We start from the raw sequence: 17,905 nt of genomic DNA, 5'->3' as shown, positions 1-17,905 counted from the left end.
AAGGGAAAGGACTATCTTACGGAATAGCATTCCGGGCTGATGGTAAAGAAAGTACAAGGCCCCAACATGGCAGTATGGCTGGAATGTTAAAGGAGCAAGTAGGAGGCCTGGGTTGCTAGAGCTGAATGAACAACAGAGGGGCAAAGCAGAGGGAGGTTAAGTGATGGCCAGAGTTTTAATACTAAAAACAGAATCAGCACATACATATGTTATAGGTAGTTCATTTTATATTTGTAGATAGATAGATGATAGATAATTTCAAAAGTAAAAGAAATAACCTATTAGCATTCAATTTGCATATCTCAGTAAAGAAAGGCAGAGAGCATTAATGCAACAAACAAGCAGAAATATGCCAGAAGGAGCTTCCAATTTCTGGTTTTGTAAACACGAAAGGACTCTCCTTGGTAGGAAAGAGAGTCAGTGAAGGTGGTGAGGACAGGAAGCATAAAATAGACATGAAATACTGCTCAAAACAAATGCATCTTCTGAAAACGTCAAAGTAGAGAGCATAAATTATGAGTACGCTGCCCTCTACTAACATAAATTTTAAATGTTATTTTAGGCTTATTACATTATTTTAGTTTAAGTAGATAATACAAGTTTATAGTACGAAATAAAAAGTACTTAAAGGTGTACAATGAAAACTGAAAATACTAAGTATTTCCAACAAATATTCGCCTTATATATTTCCACCAGAACATCTTAAAATTCCCTGCCTCTTCTTGCATCTTGACTTTTCCCAACCCACTTTTAGTCAAGCCCTACATGCAGGATTGAGTCTTACAGATCTAATTTCTTTTATTTTCCCTTTTGTTACTGAAAATTAAGAAAAAGCCTGTATTTATTTTCCTGGAACAAGATAAAAAATATATATACCTGTGATATTAGTTTGGGCATGTCTGAGGCAAAGAAATATGTCTTTCAGTCCTTAAAGTATAAAAGCTGGTTTTCCCTAGAGAAAGTATTGCCACAGCTGTGGGTATTCCCTCCTCTCTGCTGCATCTTCTAGTGTGTTATTTTTGGTTTATTTTCTCTGAATACTATTTTTGTTATCTTCTTTTTTGGTCTCTGTTGCCTTGAAAGCTGTACTCACACCCATTATTATACATTCCAGAGAGTGAATAGAAGTTTCAAATAAGCTCAAGGATCTGGAACGCTTTTGAAAATACCCTGGCATAACAACATGCAAATTAAAGGCATGTACCAAATACATTATGTATGTACACACGTACCACAGAACCCCATCCAATTTGTGCAGACAGATTTTCAGTTTCCAGAGACAATTTCATGACATAGGTATAGTAAGGCGATTACATTGAATGATACTACAAATGAGTATATGACCAAGTTAGTATTTCTCTGAGTGTAGGGTGAGGTTCACCTGGAATGTGTGTGAAAAATTCAGATTCCAGTATCCTACCTCCTCCTTACTGAATCCCAATTCCAAAAGCTGAGAGCAAAAAATATGTATTTTTAACTCTCACAGTGATTCACATACACACTAAAGCTGCAAAATAGTATTAATAGTTCTGAATATAACCAATATTATATCGATAATTTAAATTGAGTCTAAGAAAATTAAAAGCAGTAGCATTCTTTATTAATGAAGGGGTGAATTAATTTCTTCACATGGTCCAATCTCTTGGTCACTTTGCTAAGAAATCAGTCTCCTGTCTGGCATTCAGTAGATTGACTTGCTCCAAGAATTGATTGTCACACAGACACAGGTTCAGGCTGGACAAGCTGGGTAGCCAATAGTTCCTGTGGAGCATCTAACCAAATCCAAAGAAGCACTGCACTTCTTAATGAATATATATCTTACCAGAATATCACTGAGACAGAGGGCAGCAAAGATTATTCTGGTACCTTACGGTCTTGGGAAAAGCCATAAAAATAAAGTTAAAAATGGGGCCTAAGAAAATCAGCATGACCTAATTAGGCAGAAGAACCAAAAATAAATTTGCTAGAGTCTGCCTTTTTTGATTTTTTTTCCACTAAGATTATTTTATTTGGTTTTACACTAAAGCTTAGAAGAAGAAAGGGAAAGTCCAGGAATGTTTGCTGTTGGCACTTACATATGTATGCATATGTATATGTATGCATATGTGTATGTATATGTATGGATGTAGATTTCCTTGGCTGTGAAGATAGGAAAGGGAATGAGAGACCAAGGAGAGGGAGCAAGGAGAAATGTCATTAATGATGAGGGGAGAAAGCAAACACTCTGGAGACTGAATAGAGATGTTTCTACAAACCATCTGCGAGACTAGAACAAACACAGAATTATTTGGCGTTGCTAGTTTAAAATCCATTCAGAAAGTAGAAGAAGGAGCTTCGAGCTAACTCCTCATTTTCTGGTACTAGAAAACAGTTTACATGACTTATTTGTGAATATCTGTAACGAAAAATGTTTTGAATCATCTAGTTCTTTTTCATAAATTAAAATGAAATTAGAAGAATAAGCTGTCTTCTACATCATCTTCTTTGCTAAAGTCGTGTTATATGTTATGCTTTTTAAAGCTCGTGTTAACTTTCAAAGCAGAAGAGTAATTTATGTAGCATTTTAGGAATCCTCTCTGTTGTGTTTGCTATGACTTATAGTCTCTCAAATAAGACAGTTGACATTTGGAAAACTGTTAGCAAATTGGGAAGACAGCATCACAGGTAAGTTTCGTGACTTCAATTCTCATGTGTAGAGAGACAAACAGTTCCAGAGAATAAACTAATTGCCTTTCAGAATCCAAAAGAAGAGGATGGAAAGATAATAGTTTTTTAAAAATACTTATTCAGAGGTAAAATATTTGCCACAGATATTTTAAATTTGAGCCAGCAGTCTCACTTGGGCTGAAACTTATTGTCCAGGTTGTGTGCTCTTAAGATCATAGCATTGAGAAGTGGAAGCTACCTACTTATTAGTTGTTTAACCACTGCTCCCACCAAAAAGAATGATTTATCCCTTCCAGCTTCTGGTCCCTCCTCTATAGTATTATGGTAACACAATCTACCTAACAATATGGAAGTGAAGATTAAATGAAGTGGTTGTATGCCTCGTAAATTGCAAACCAGGATTCTTAGTCAGAAAAACACTGTTTGCACTTAAATTTGCTTTAATGAAAATATCAAAACATACATGTTTTCGATATACTTGATTACCCACGTTTAAGAGCAAAACTCTTCTAACCCAAAAGCAAATCAATTCTGCCATATTAAGACTTTTATTAAATAATTATGTTCCCAACCCCCCCCCCCGCCCCCGATTCCTTTCTTCCTTGCTTTCTCCTTAGTCTCTGTTGAGTATCCGTGGCTCCCTGTTTTCCCCAAGACGCAATAGCAAAACAAGCATTTTCAGCTTCAGAGGTCGGGCAAAGGATGTGGGATCTGAAAATGACTTTGCTGATGATGAGCACAGCACATTTGAAGACAGCGAAAGCAGGAGAGACTCACTGTTTGTGCCGCACAGACACGGAGAGCGACGCAACAGTAACGTTAGTCAGGCCAGTATGTCATCCAGGATGGTGCCAGGGCTTCCAGCAAATGGGAAGATGCACAGCACTGTGGATTGCAATGGTGTGGTTTCCTTGGTGGGTGGACCTTCAGCTCTAACGTCACCTACTGGACCACTTCAGCCAGAGGTGATAATAGATAACCTAGCTACTACTGACAGTTTGCACAAATTTGAAATAAAGCCTGGGCAGTTTAGCCTGATAGATGTCCTGCTTCCCCAAAGTGAAAGTCCTTAAAAATAATACATGATTAATCAAATGGAAAACAGTAGAATCTTGAGAACCAATTGAAAATTGTGTGGGACCATTAGCTTTCAAATGCTATAGGTTAAAAGGGCCCAGTTTTTAGAGTCTGGTATGAAATACATATCTGCAAATTCAGTAGACCTATCAACACAAAATAATGAACACTTTGACAATTAAATCTTTATTATCAATTCACCCAGAATTGCATAACTATTTATTCATATTCTGAAAAATTCATATTCTTAAAATTAAATATTATAACAACCAATTTATTGATGATGGGCAGTTTCATACAACTGTCAATATTACAGTGCTATTTTAAAATGACTCTAAAATAAAATGTGTTGATTTCTTATAGGATGGCATACAAAAATGATTAAAGAAGTCTCAGGAAAGCACACACATTTCATTGTACATCTGTGTTTGTGCATGGAAAAAAATTGGCCCATATATGTCAATATTGCCAATATAGCCTCAAAAAATATAATTCAGCTTTGAAATTATATAATCATAATATTTATTTGGGGGGGAAGGTTGATCTGGTTATTAGTCATTGATAGAAACTGAAAAAATAATTTTTATTTGAGTGAAACAAAAAAAAATGACTCTAGCATATTTATGAAAAATTTTTCTGAACATTCTAACAGTTTAAACTAAAATATTTCTATAGCATGATTATGTTATACAATTACATGCAACTGGTGAATTCCTCTTAAAGAATATCACCTGTGATAACTTTTTAAAAAAGTTTAAGTTCATAACTTAACAATAACTGAACATTTATTATTACTTGAAATTGTTATTTGGAATAATTGCATGTAGCATGATTTTCCGAAGAAATGCTATGTGGTGTCATGTTACTCATTGAAAAGGGTGGTTTGAGCTATCAGTATTTGGTCTGCAGGGTACCACCACTGAAACGGAAGTCAGAAAGAGAAGGCTAAGTTCTTACCAGATTTCAATGGAGATGCTGGAGGATTCCTCTGGAAGGCAAAGAGCCATGAGCATAGCCAGCATTCTGACCAACACAATGGAGGGTAAGAAGCAAGCCATGATATAGTCAACCTTCTATGGCTATGTGCTTTGTGGAACTAGTCCTTCTTCTCATAGAATTACTGAAGATCAGAACCACCTAAGATAGGAACTGTATAATAGATCTAGGTACATGATAGAAGTATATTATTATCACATTGATTACAAAAACTAATATTGGCCTTACTTCTTTTTGACTTGGATCCATATCATGTCTGCAGAGTGATATTTCACCACTTGATATTTTATCAGTGAGTATTTATTCTTATGTTACATTACCCATATGCAAATAGAATAAACACTCCTCCTCTTTTAAGTTTTGGTATACAGAAGCACAAGGAAACATCTCTTTCAGGCTTTAGTCTGTTCTCCAGACACAGAAGTGTTGATGGGGGTGGGGAAGGACTTGGCTATGAATGAGTTGGACAAATCAAAACGTGTAATCCACCCCAACAGGGACCCTTAAAAAGGTCTCCCCTCCATCTTCTACCTACATAGAAATTATTACTTTGCTCCAAAGGCCCACCGACACAAATGCTTTTTTATTTCAAAACACAGGAATGGGCAGCAACTATTACCTCCTTGTTACCTCCTTGTTCATACATTAAATAGTCCCTACTCCTTGGAGTTGGGTGAGATACTACATTAGCTTTGCAATTTTGTAAGTCAATTCTTTAGATTCATCAGTTACATTTTGTATCATGCCCTATTGGTGTATTGGATATCCAAACAGTCACATAATAATTATTTTATTTTATTTATTTTATTTATTCTACAAAATAAGAGTAAACCACAGAAGTAGATTTGGGTCTGAATCTATACTGAAAAGAAGGATATACCACATTCATTGTATGTAAGATCAGTGTTGATGTGGAAACAGAGGAGAGAATGGATCACACATATTAATAAGGATCACATCTTTAGACAGTGTTCATAAAAGATACTTTTAGAGGAAACAATAATTACTAATATTTAATAAATTGAACGGTCCTATAAAGCTGATTTTAAAAGTTTGTTTTGAGAAGAATATAGCAATTTAATCTATCATAATTTAGTTATTTTGAAGCAAAATATTAAATTCAAAGTGTTTATTTTCTATATTTAAGAGAGAAAAAAGTTAATCTACAAGATATATTTTTTTGTTTTATTTCAAGATATTTTGGGGGTACAAATGTTGTTAAGGTTACATATATTGCCCTTGCCTCCCCTCTCCCCTCAAGTCAGAGCTTCAAGCATGTCCATCCTCCAGGTGGTGCATGATATTTTTAATGAACATTTTCTGAAAATATTTAATGGAATTGTCTTCTCAAGTTTGTTAAGCTGAGTAATATGAATGTCTATTTGCAGGTATAAGCATCAATTTTATCAAATAATAATCTACTAGTAAAAATAATTCATTTTATTGTTATTTACTACTATTCCTCTTTATTGTGCCCCCAGAACTTGAAGAATCTAGACAAAAATGTCCACCATGCTGGTATAGATTTGCCAATGTGTTCTTGATCTGGGACTGCTGTGATGCATGGTTAAAAGTAAAACGTCTTGTGAATTTAATTGTTATGGATCCATTTGTTGATCTTGCCATCACTATTTGCATTGTCTTAAATACCCTCTTTATGGCCATGGAGCACTACCCCATGACTGATCAATTCAGTAGTGTGTTGTCTGTAGGAAACCTGGTAAGTTCATTTGAGGTTTATTTATTTCCTTTGGCAGGGGTGGGAGAAATAGAACAAAGGAAAAAAAATCCATTCTTACAGTTATGAACCTGCAAAATTATATTATCTTTCTTCATAGGAAAAAATGTCTAAGGGAATATTACAGGGAATTTCAAAGATACAGTCTAAAATTTCATGCTGATTGTTTAGGCCAGTGTCTGTGTTGATTGATCATGGTTTTTGATTGCTGTAAACTCCTCAAAATCTTTACAGTTCTTCTTGCTGGAAATGTGGGCCCAGGGAAACCATGAGATCTAATCCTTGCTCCACAAACATGTAGTTTTAACCCACACAGCTTCTAAGAAATCATGTTCCTTAAAGGAACAAGCTAAAGATTGATTTCTATTTAAAAAGGGCATAGGTATTTTTAATTGAATTACTTAATAAAATGCTTCAGTGATATTGATACAAGAGAAGAAATAGTTGGTAAAAATGCATTTGTAATTTAGCCATACTTTCGGTTCAAATTACTCATGCATGCATCTGTATCTGTGTGTGCCAATTTCCATTTCCTCCTAAATCTATATGAAAAATTAAAACACACAAACAGGTAAGAAGTGTTTTACATAGGTTATTAATCAAGACCTTTCTCTTCACTAACTCAAACAAACTTTGGGCAAGGGGAAATGGGAAGACTGACTCATGGAATGGAAGGAAAACATAGACTACCATGTAAAGGCTAATATCACAGGTTTCAGGAACAACTTTAATCAAGGGCTAGGGTATAGCTCAGAAGTTCACTGCAGCATTTGTCTTTAGGTCAGGAAATGTTCAGTCATAACTCACTTGTTTTACGTATTACAGCTTCTGCACTGGAAAAAGGCTGGATCTCTTTTTGAGTTCCAGTTCAAAGACTCATGATAGGACTTTCTTTGGCATAATTCGGGTCAGATGCTCACCTCTGATTTAATCAGCATTGGAAGGGATCACGTGAAAACATGGCTGTCCTGAGTAATCATGCAGGCAGAGGAGCAATTGCCAGTAGAATTGCATAAATGTGTATCCTAATAAGTAACCTCAACTTCTCTGCATTATTTGATTCAGTGGAACACCCACCATATTCTTGAGATTTTCTTCATCTTTGGCACCTGCAATAATATTTTTTTTCCTGATTGTTTCCTTGATTTGATCACTCTCTCTCTCTCTGATTCCTTTCTTGTACTTCTCTTCTTAAGCCTAGTAAGACCATGTTTTTGAGTCAATAGTTTTACATAATCAACAACTCTAAGAATTACCCTCTCCAGTGGTATAAGCTGTGTCCTAGGCCTATATTTCCAACTGTTATAGATCATTGCTCAAGAAATATTTTAAATATAATATGTACACAACTGAAAGATCATCTTTCCCATAGTTTATTGAAAGTATTATCAATCTAACTTCAGTCTTATGTTACCTCTAGTAGTGGCCTTCCAGCCTCAAGGATAGAAATAGTACAGACATTTTGCCTTAGTTTCCTTTATTTCTTATATACAGCTTGATACAAAGACCCATTATTTTTCTCTCGAGATATCTGTTTTTTAAATTCTATAACTACTACTAAAATATTTTTAGTACTCTTCATTCAGTATGCTTTCACCTTACTAAAATATCTATTGTCTGCAATTGTGGTTCAACACTCTTTTATCTGGTTTTTAAGACTCCTCATCTGATCCCATCTTTCCTAGACTATCTCATTCATTGTTCATTGTTTCTTAATTGGCCACCATCGGCCTTGTCAGAAGAATCTTGTCACTGTACCATACAAATACCACACAAATGTTTATTTGTTTACATATAGGAAAATCATTTTCAGTTCACTGTTTCTACATTCACATTTAGAGTATCCTGACTTGACTCACCTCACTCAATTCTTCATATTCTTCAAGGTCCAACTCCAGCCCTATTTCCTCTAATATGACATTCAGCCCATGTTGAGCATGCTTTTCTTAACTCCTAATGCATTTGTGAACAAAACATGGTTGAATATTAAATATTTTGTTGTTATTGTATGATTCTTGGTTTCCAAATCCTTTATAAATGACTCGATGGCAAAGGCTATGTCCCATTTTTCTGTTGTCTCTCCCAGTGTTTACATAGTGATCACTCAGTACAAACCCACTCGTTATTTCCTACTCAAAAAGGCTGCCTCAGCTAGCATGTTTTTGTGAAAGACTACAGGCTTTGGAGTCAGGTGAAACTGGATTTGACCTCAGTTGCCAATGCGTACTAATGATATGGCCTTTAGCCAAGTCTGATAAACAATCTAAGTCTTTGTTTTTTACTTTGTTTATTACTAAAATGGTATAATAATACCCATCTCCCAGACTTGTTGTGAAAGTCAAATGAGGTAATGTGAAAACATCTAGCATGTGCTCAATAAATAGTTTCCTTCCTCATACATATGCTATTAACCTCTTGGACCTTTCTTTGCAATATTGATGGAAAATATGTCTGCTCTAGTTCTTGTATTTTTCCCAGGATATTGGACAATTAGGGAAGTTGAACAAGTGAAGGAAGATTTTGGAAATTTGCCAGAGTGAAGCAGGAAATTGAAGTTTTATAGAATTCCAATGTTGAAGCAGTTGAGTATGGAAGCACAGGATAAGAGGTTGGATTATAGGATGAGTGAGTGGAAAATCACTAGACTGAAGCACTAAATCTGGGTCCTAGTCTAGGCATTCATGCTAAGTATCTGTGTGGTCCTGAAAAAGTCACTTAGATCCTTGGGTCTGTTTTCTTGACACACACATAAACAATGAGAGTATTATGTTCCTCCCAGTTCTAAAATGTTATGTTATGGATAGTGACTGAAATGATGAGGTAGGAAAGTAGGATGGGAGACTGATAACTGGTCAATTGATACTACACTAACTGGTAGATTGATTGGAGGGAATCATTGGTAAATTCGGGTTAGTGTTGGGGAAGCAAGGCTTATCACAATACAGAGCATAAATGACAGGGAGCAGACTTGAGTTACTTATTTCTAACCACAAGAATAAGAGAATATATAAACTGTCTCTATCAGCTGAAACCTCCTTACCATAATTAATAATAATGTCTTATACTAATAAAGCACTGCATAGTTTACAAAGTAATTTCTCATATAATATCTTATTTGATACCTATAATAATTTTATAAGAAATATTTATACATATGAAAAATAACCTATATATTTAGTACATATGCAGAGAGAATATGAGAAAGAGAGAGAGAGAGAATTTTTTATACAATAGGCACTTAGCTGACTTTGGACTACATTATACACCATATATGGTAGCATGTCATATTTTGGGGGGAGTTTATAATTTGCTCATTAAGATACATTTAGAATTTCTATGGACTAGTTTATTATTCTTCAAATTACTACATGGCCTTATAGATGAGGACATCAAGGTTTTAGTTGAATTGATAATAAAAGACTATAAAAGAGTTGGGAAATTTTCAGTCTTGACTTGGATCAATGTGACCCTTTTTGTATCCTGTTTCTTTGGTACATAAAAATTACATCAAGTCTCTGTTGATTGGATTGATCAAATTGAGTATCAAGAGACCTTGAATCTCTACTGAGTCTCTCTAAGATGCTGTGTGTTTCGTGGGGTATTTTTTGGTTTTTGTTTTGTTTAACCATTTTACCCATTATAACCATCTTAGAGATTCAATAAGCAAGAAAAAGTCCGTCAACCATAATAGGTTAGACAACTTCATCATAACAAACATTTCCAACTAACTCGATGATGCTAAAACTAGACTAAAATGTACCAAAAATAATCCCAGTGATTTTTTAGGGTCTAAACTGAAAACATTTAATGAGATAACGCTGTGATTTTGAATTGCAAATTGTAATTAAGATGTTATTTTTAAAGAAAAGTTTCATGATGAGATTACATTTTAGATAAGTATAAGTTTAGAATACAGATTTTTAAATGCAGGAGATCTGCTCGTTTCAGAGGAGCTGAAAAGATCACCTTATAATTTTCTGTAGAAAGAGATATTTGTAGATCTAACCTGAATGGCTTCTAGCTCATTTTAAATAATATATTTCTATCATCAGAGTGCCTACTTCAAATAACAGCTGCTTGTAAAAGTTTTATATGTGAAATAAAATTTTTATAAGTTAGAACTTATTTTATATTTGCCAGGGAAACTCACTATTTGAAAAAAATTCCATAGTGAGTTATTCTATAAAATGAAAAAATTATTTTTCAATGTGCATTTTGCCATATATGTGGATTTTCATGTACTAGACTTCCTTAAAATACATTTTATTTCTATCTGAATGAATGGATGACTAACTGCAGTTCAGCTATTTTTTTCTGGGATGAGTATTTCCCTTAGATATTTCTGTGATTGAAAAAATGAGGTGTTAGTTGAATTTATACATTTGTAAGGGTGGCTCAAGATTTCTTTTAATGAATATGATAGTTTCAGAAATCAAATAACTTTAATACTATTATTTTGACAGAATTCCTTCAAAGTAAAGGCTGATTTATCTTGGTAAAAGCTTGACTTTACAGTCATAAAATGCAGCTTTTACCTATAGTGTATTAAGAGAATTGCTTTAAAAGACTTTCTGCAAGAATGATTTCATTACTCTTCATGTCTTTGTGTTTCTTAGGCTGCGGTTTTGAGTTAAAAAGCAAATGTTGTGTTTGTTTCATTGTTTTTCTCTCTATTGTCAAATATGCATTTATCTAGACACTCAAGTGATTTATTAATCTTAATTATAGGTATATGCATACTGAGAATGTTCTCCTGCTGGTTTCAATTAAATCTACAGTTCCTTGCTCTATTAATCCATTAACCTTAATTCTGAGGCATGCATCCAGAGACCATTATTGTAAACCATTTGTGGCAAACTTACTCTTGTTTCAGGAATGTTTATAAAATTATAGAAATGAGATGGTGTTCCTTAAAACAAGCACAAAATTGAGAACACAATACGATTTTTACCAAATTTCAAGTACTTTTTAATAACTTTCAATAATATGTAGATTTGTCCCAGATGTAATAATATACAAAAAATAAATGTGGCTGTGATTATAGTAGAGGAGTAGTATACCAGAAAGAGCAATAGTTTAATAGCTATTATCCAGTGTCAGATTTAACATCTAGACAATAGAATATTTTAAAGTTAGTGTTTTTCCTGGAACTCCAGCAAATTCATTCAATAAGACAAATCCACTTAACAAAATACTTTCCCAGGGGGAAAACTGCTAACCTTGAATTGATTTGTCACATTGTGTCACTTTAAATTTTAGATATTTTTATTCATAGCTGTTTAATATTCTTTTTAAATAAATTCTTGCAGCATCAAAGTTTTTCAGTGCTTTTTTTAAAGTAGGACTATTTTACTTTAGGTCTTCACTGGGATCTTCACAGCAGAAATGGTTCTCAAGATCATTGCCATGGATCCCTACTATTACTTCCAAGAGGGCTGGAATATCTTTGATGGAATTATTGTCAGCCTCAGTTTAATGGAGCTTGGTCTGTCAAATGTGGATGGATTGTCTGTACTGCGATCATTCAGACTGGTATCTGCGTTGGCTCTGTTTATGTCCTGTCTCTCATTGGCATAACGTTTATTAATATTTCATAACATTTGAAATTGAACAAATGTGTATTTATATAATTATCAATTTGAGTGATATTTAAAATTTATATCAATATGTGATATTTTAAGAAAATACATAAAGATTCTTTTTATAACTAAATGTAAACTATTTTCTAGGAATGATAACAGTGTTGAAATACTTTATCATGATTAGATATAATAGGGCACATTAAAAAACACATGTGTGCTTTCTAAAATTATATTAAATTTATGAATTTTTTTTGGTCTTACAGTCTATTAAGAAATCCAAATAAAAACTTTAGGTCCCAGTTAATTTTAGCTTTTTATTAATTCTACATATATTAGTTGAGACTACTTCAAAGTAATATGTGGGAAATTATTTGATATTATTAGCATCTTAAACAATTGTATAACAACTTTTTTGAATTATAGCAAAAAAATTTATTGAAAAATACGTATTTTTTCAAATTGAAGGGAATCCTTTCTATGTTTTTAATCAAATTAGAGTATTTTACTTTTATTTTATAATGGCCCATTAAAAATACATAACTGAGACTTTTAATATTTTTTACTCTCTAAAACAAAATCGGAAGGTGACATTAGTTTGCTAAATTCAAAAATGTCTCCAACAAAATGTTAATTTGTTTTCATGGGTATATCTGTTGATGAATCAGAAATGTTTTATTAATTATTTCTGAAATTTTTATCATTTTAATTTTTGCATTTAAACAATGTTACGATCAGATTTAAAATTCCAATATTAACACTACTTTTTCTGTATTTGAAATTGAATTAGTTTAGTATATTTGGGGTTTTTACATCCCTCAGGTGTGGTTCTCCAATATGGTAAACTAATAAAATAATGTCTAATTTCTAAGATTATATTGTGATTACTAAGAGTATTTTTCCACTTGATTACAGCTTCGAGTTTTCAAGTTGGCAAAATCCTGGCCTACACTAAATATGCTAATTAAGATCATTGGCAATTCTGTGGGGGCTCTGGGAAACCTCACGTTGGTGTTGGCCATCATCGTCTTCATTTTTGCCGTGGTTGGCATGCAGCTGTTTGGTAAGAGCTACAAAGAATGTGTCTGCAAGATCTCCAGTGACTGTCAACTTCCACGCTGGCACATGAACGACTTCTTCCACTCCTTCCTGATCGTGTTCCGCGTGCTGTGTGGAGAGTGGATAGAGACCATGTGGGACTGCATGGAGGTCGCTGGCCAAACCATGTGCCTTATTGTTTTCATGTTGGTCATGGTCATTGGAAACCTAGTGGTATGTATGTATTACAAATGCTTATAAATTAGAATAAGATCAGACGGTAGCTAGGAAGGTAGCCTGAAAGCATATACTTGGTTTTATAGTAAATGGCCTAGATTCAAATCCCCCTTCTAGCACTCTGAGCATGAGCAAGTTGTTTAACTTCTCTTACACTCAGGTTCCCATTTATAACACTGGAATGAATTACAAAACTGAAATCATATGGTAGAAGTGAGGATTAAATGAGGTGTATCTCTGAATGATCACTGGATATAAATATTAGATTTTTCTTTTTTTTTCAAATAAAATACATTTTTATCACCAAGACTAATTTTATCCCAATACTATTTTTATAAAATAATAACCTCTACTAAACCTAACTATCTGTTCTATATCAAAATTGTTCATGTTGGTTTACTCAGAGGCATAGGTTGCATACTACCAAATTTTGAAGACAAATTTCAGTGAAATAGGGCATTATATTTTAGCTATGTATTGTAATTATCCAGGTAACTTGGAAGGGGACTGAATATTTTCTTTCCTAAATTTGTATTATTAAAGGAAAATAAACTATTACAATTAAAATTATTCATATTTGTGGAAACTGTCCATATTTAAAAGGCTTAACTTTTTTTTTTTTTTTTTTTAGACAGAGTCTCGCTTTTGTTGCCCAGGCTAGAGTGAGTGCCGTGGCATCAGCCTAGCTCACAGCAACCTCAATCTCCTGGGCTCAGGCAATCCTCCTGCCTCAGCCTCCCGAGTAGCTGGGACTACAGGCATGCGCCACCATGCCCTGCTAATTTTTTCTATATTATATTAGTTGGCCAATTAATTTCTTTCTATTTATAGTAGAGACAGGGTCTCACTCTTGCTCAGGCTGGTTTCAAACTCCTGACCTTGAGCAATCCGCCCGCCTTGGCCTCCCAGAGTGCTAGGATTACAGGCGTGAGCCACCGCACCCGGCCTCTAGGCTTAACTTTTAATTGTGCCTTAAAAGCACTAATGTAAAAGCACAATTTGTATATTTCTATGTTTTAATGCTTCAATTTCTCAGTCATCTGTGGGCAAAGTATTTCTTTATATCATCATATTGGGCCTGCTCATTCGGGGGTACATTTCAAATGAAATTGCTCAAAAGAATGCTAGTGGGATACCTATGAACATGCAATTTTTTTTCCAGAATAGTATATTAGCGAACTCTGGATTCTGAAAAAAAAATGTGACACAAAAATAAGGAAACAAACTGGGGCTTTTACTTTGCCTGTGTCTTCCTATTGTGTAGCGTATTCTGAAACTCAGTAACTACATTTCAAGCTAAAAATATTCTTATGAATAAATTTCCTTTTATATCAGAAATAGTGAATTATTATGCATTAGCCATAATTTATCAGCTAATTGGGTAATTTTTCCATATATCCCAATGATACTCTAAGATTTAAGATTTCCTCATATTTTTCCACAAAATAAAGGAAAGAGAAAAGCAACTTACATTATATGGGTCTGGCCTAAACCCTGGAATAATTTTAGATTTTTCTCCATCTGTTGAGCTATTTGAACACATAAATTTCCAAGTATATTTGATGTTAAACCTTATGTAATTTGCATTTTGAATCTTCTGCTGTTATAAAAGTTTGCGGCTATTAGACCAAAGGAATTTGTATTTTAAGTATGTTGTTTTTATACATATCATCCATCAGGTTATTAAATGAATGCATTCATTATTTACACACATCAAGCTAGAAATTCCCTAGACAAACTGACAAGATGAAGTAAAATGATTAAGATGAAAGTATCTCTTTTTTTCTCGTGGGCAAAACCTATAAAGGTGGGGTTTGTCTTTTCACTAGCAAGTCTGAGCAGACGCAGTTTAAATCTTAGAAGCTCGCTTTCCTAGCATCCTTCTCAGCAGGAAAAAAGAGAGGCTTGTTGTACCATTTTGCCCTTAGAATTGAATATTAGGTTCTTTAGTGTGTGATTTAAACATATTGTCTGAAATGTAGTAAGCATGAAATAATTTAGCAAAGATCTATGAGTTCTCTGTTTAGGCTGTTACCTTAATGCATATTTCAATATTAATACAGAATTTTTTCTTTTAGGTTCTGAACCTCTTTCTGGCCTTATTGTTGAGTTCATTTAGCTCAGACAACCTTGCTGCTACTGATGATGATAATGAAATGAACAATCTCCAGATTGCAGTAGGAAGAATGCAAAAGGGAATAGATTATGTGAAAAATCAGATACGGGAGTGTTTCCAAAAAGCCTGTTTTAGAAAGCCAAAAGTTATAGAAATCCATGAAGGCAACAAAATAGATAGCTGCGTGTCCAATAATACTGGGATTGAAATAAGCAAAGAACTTAATTATCTTAAAGATGGGAATGGAACCACCAGTGGTGTAGGTACTGGAAGCAGTGTTGAAAAATATATAATCGATGAAAATGATTATATGTCATTCATAAACAATCCCAGCCTCACTGTAACAGTGCCAATTGCTGTTGGAGAGTCTGACTTTGAAAACTTAAATACTGAAGAGTTCAGCAGTGAGTCGGAACTAGAAGAAAGCAAAGAGGTAAGAATGCTTTTAAAGTTTTTTGTTGCATTTCCTGTAATAACTATGCACTATGGTCATTTATTATTTTTAATGTGTTTATATGCATTATTAAAAAGTAATACTGAAAGTCATATATATAGTGATATTGGAGAATCATGAGATACTCTTTATTGGTAAATCTGTTTATAGAAATTCCAGCTTTCCACAGGAAATCATCATTCTGAACAATTAATATATTCATTTTCTTGGTCGTTTGAAAACATCTGGTTAAGAAATGTGGCCTTTAAAAAAAGATTTATTTAATACATTCTACTCTAAACTACTAAACTACATTATGCTCTTTTAAAAAAGTCTATGAACTATATTTTATTCATCACTGTGAAGTGTCATCTCCTTACTCGCTACATGTTAGGTTTTTCTATGATGTTTTTAATGTGACAGTTTTGTGTAGTTTTTGTTAACCTCTGAAAGTTTTATTCACTATGATAGAGTGTTTCATTTATGAAAGTGTTATACATATTGGAAAAGTACAAGTAGGAATGATTATATTTGCCCAGTCAAGGATGAAAAAAATCTATAAAGTCTTCCAGTTTAACTTGAAAATACTAAGAACTATTTAGAAAAGCTCCACTTGAGAATTATAATTAAACTGTAGATGGAAAACCTGCTCTTACTGTCATTACTAGTTGTTTAAATTAGAGAAAGAAAGAAAAAAGAAGGAAAATAGGAAATTATTCTTACTATATGATTAGAATTTGTAAGTTTCCATAATAGTAGCCCAATGGCATTAATTCTTTAAGTCTGTGTTGTGGAGAACAGTATTAATTTTTTTACTATTATTTATGTATGGACTTTTAATACACTAGCAGGAAGTAAGTCTAGCACAAATGAAGTCATAGAAGATATGTTTTAGCTTGAGAGCATAATGTTGACACCATGGGAATCAGACCATTGATGGCTGATTTTGTGAGCATATTCTGGAACTTTCTTTTTTTAATAAATGTACTAACAGAATTTGATTTGAAATCCTTATAATAAGTAGCTGACAATAAGTCATAGCTTCCTGGTTTTTTTCAGGAATTTCAGAGTTGTTGAGAAATAATATAATAGTAAATTGGAAAATACTTTGAAAAAGGTAAAAATACATACAAAATGAGGTAGTAATATTCTTTCTCTCAATTCCACTCAAAGTCTGCTTAGTGAGTTCAATTCTAATTTAGGTTTCTCATTCTGACAAACTAAGAATCCAACTCTAATTTTATTTTCCATCACTTGACATAGATTTATTTAAGAAGCAATACCAATGAATTAGCAAGCATTTATTGAGCACTTTTCATGAATTCGGCACTCTACTGGATACTAGGAGTAAAGAAGAGTTAAAGGAGAGCTCTATAACGTAATTCCCTTTCAGGGAAATCTCAACATCTTTGAGTAAGCTAACACTAACTCATGAAATCATTAAAGACCTATTAAATCCTGTAGGGCTGCATATTATATGTGTTGAGAACAGCAAGATCAATTGCTAACCAGAAGAGATAGAATTGAAATAGGCCTCAAAGTTTGGGTCCTATACAGATGAACAGAAAACAAAAAACTGAAACCTACTAAAGGAAAGCCAGAGTTGAGAGTGAGCTTAGTAGTAAGGGGAGGTGGTGAAATACTCAGCATGAGTAAAGTATCGGTTGAGAAGATAGTGGAAAATATATTTGAATGTGTAAGGTAGTTTCAGATTGTAAAGTTTTAAATTAAGTCAAAGAGTTTGGAATTGGCTGCATAGTCAATAAGGACCTATTGCTTGTTCTGAAGCAGGGGAAGACAATAGGAAAGTGATGTCTTCTGAACATCTATCTGATACCAAAGAGTAAAACAGTTCAGAGTGAAAGATAAGAAAGATTATCTCAGGGAATATGATAATAGCCATTTGATAGCAATGATGTGATGAAATTCTGGGCTGCTGGAATAAGTAATGGCAACTAAGACTAACTGGGAATTTGACAAGCCTGCTAAAGAATCTAGGAAATTGGAAAATTAGTAATGCCATT

General features: G+C 33.6%; 1 protein-coding gene across 3 annotated transcripts in view; it reads left to right on the top strand.

The window, feature by feature from the left end:
* The window catches only part of SCN3A (sodium voltage-gated channel alpha subunit 3), a 120,441-nt gene that overhangs the window by 65,711 nt on the left and 36,825 nt on the right, over positions 1-17,905 (top strand). Inside the window, exons 13-18 of one of the 3 annotated variants that reach the window (XM_012761182.3) lie at positions 3,285-3,485; positions 4,654-4,786; positions 6,222-6,460; positions 11,837-12,010; positions 12,973-13,329; positions 15,411-15,881. In XM_012761182.3, the coding sequence (XP_012616636.1) occupies positions 3,285-3,485; positions 4,654-4,786; positions 6,222-6,460; positions 11,837-12,010; positions 12,973-13,329; positions 15,411-15,881 (1,575 nt within the window). Of the gene's footprint in view, positions 1-3,284; positions 3,633-4,653; positions 4,787-6,221; positions 6,461-11,836; positions 12,011-12,972; positions 13,330-15,410; positions 15,882-17,905 lie in introns of all 3 variants that reach the window. The other 2 variants (XM_012761180.3, XM_012761177.3) reach the window with 2 other exon arrangements.

This window comes from Microcebus murinus, chromosome 8 (genome assembly GCF_040939455.1).
Source record: "Microcebus murinus isolate Inina chromosome 8, M.murinus_Inina_mat1.0, whole genome shotgun sequence".
In the NCBI taxonomy this organism is placed as follows: domain Eukaryota; kingdom Metazoa; phylum Chordata; class Mammalia; order Primates; family Cheirogaleidae; genus Microcebus; species Microcebus murinus.
The sequence above is the reverse complement of the archived record's forward strand: the minus strand, read 5'-3'. Positions and strand labels throughout refer to the sequence as shown.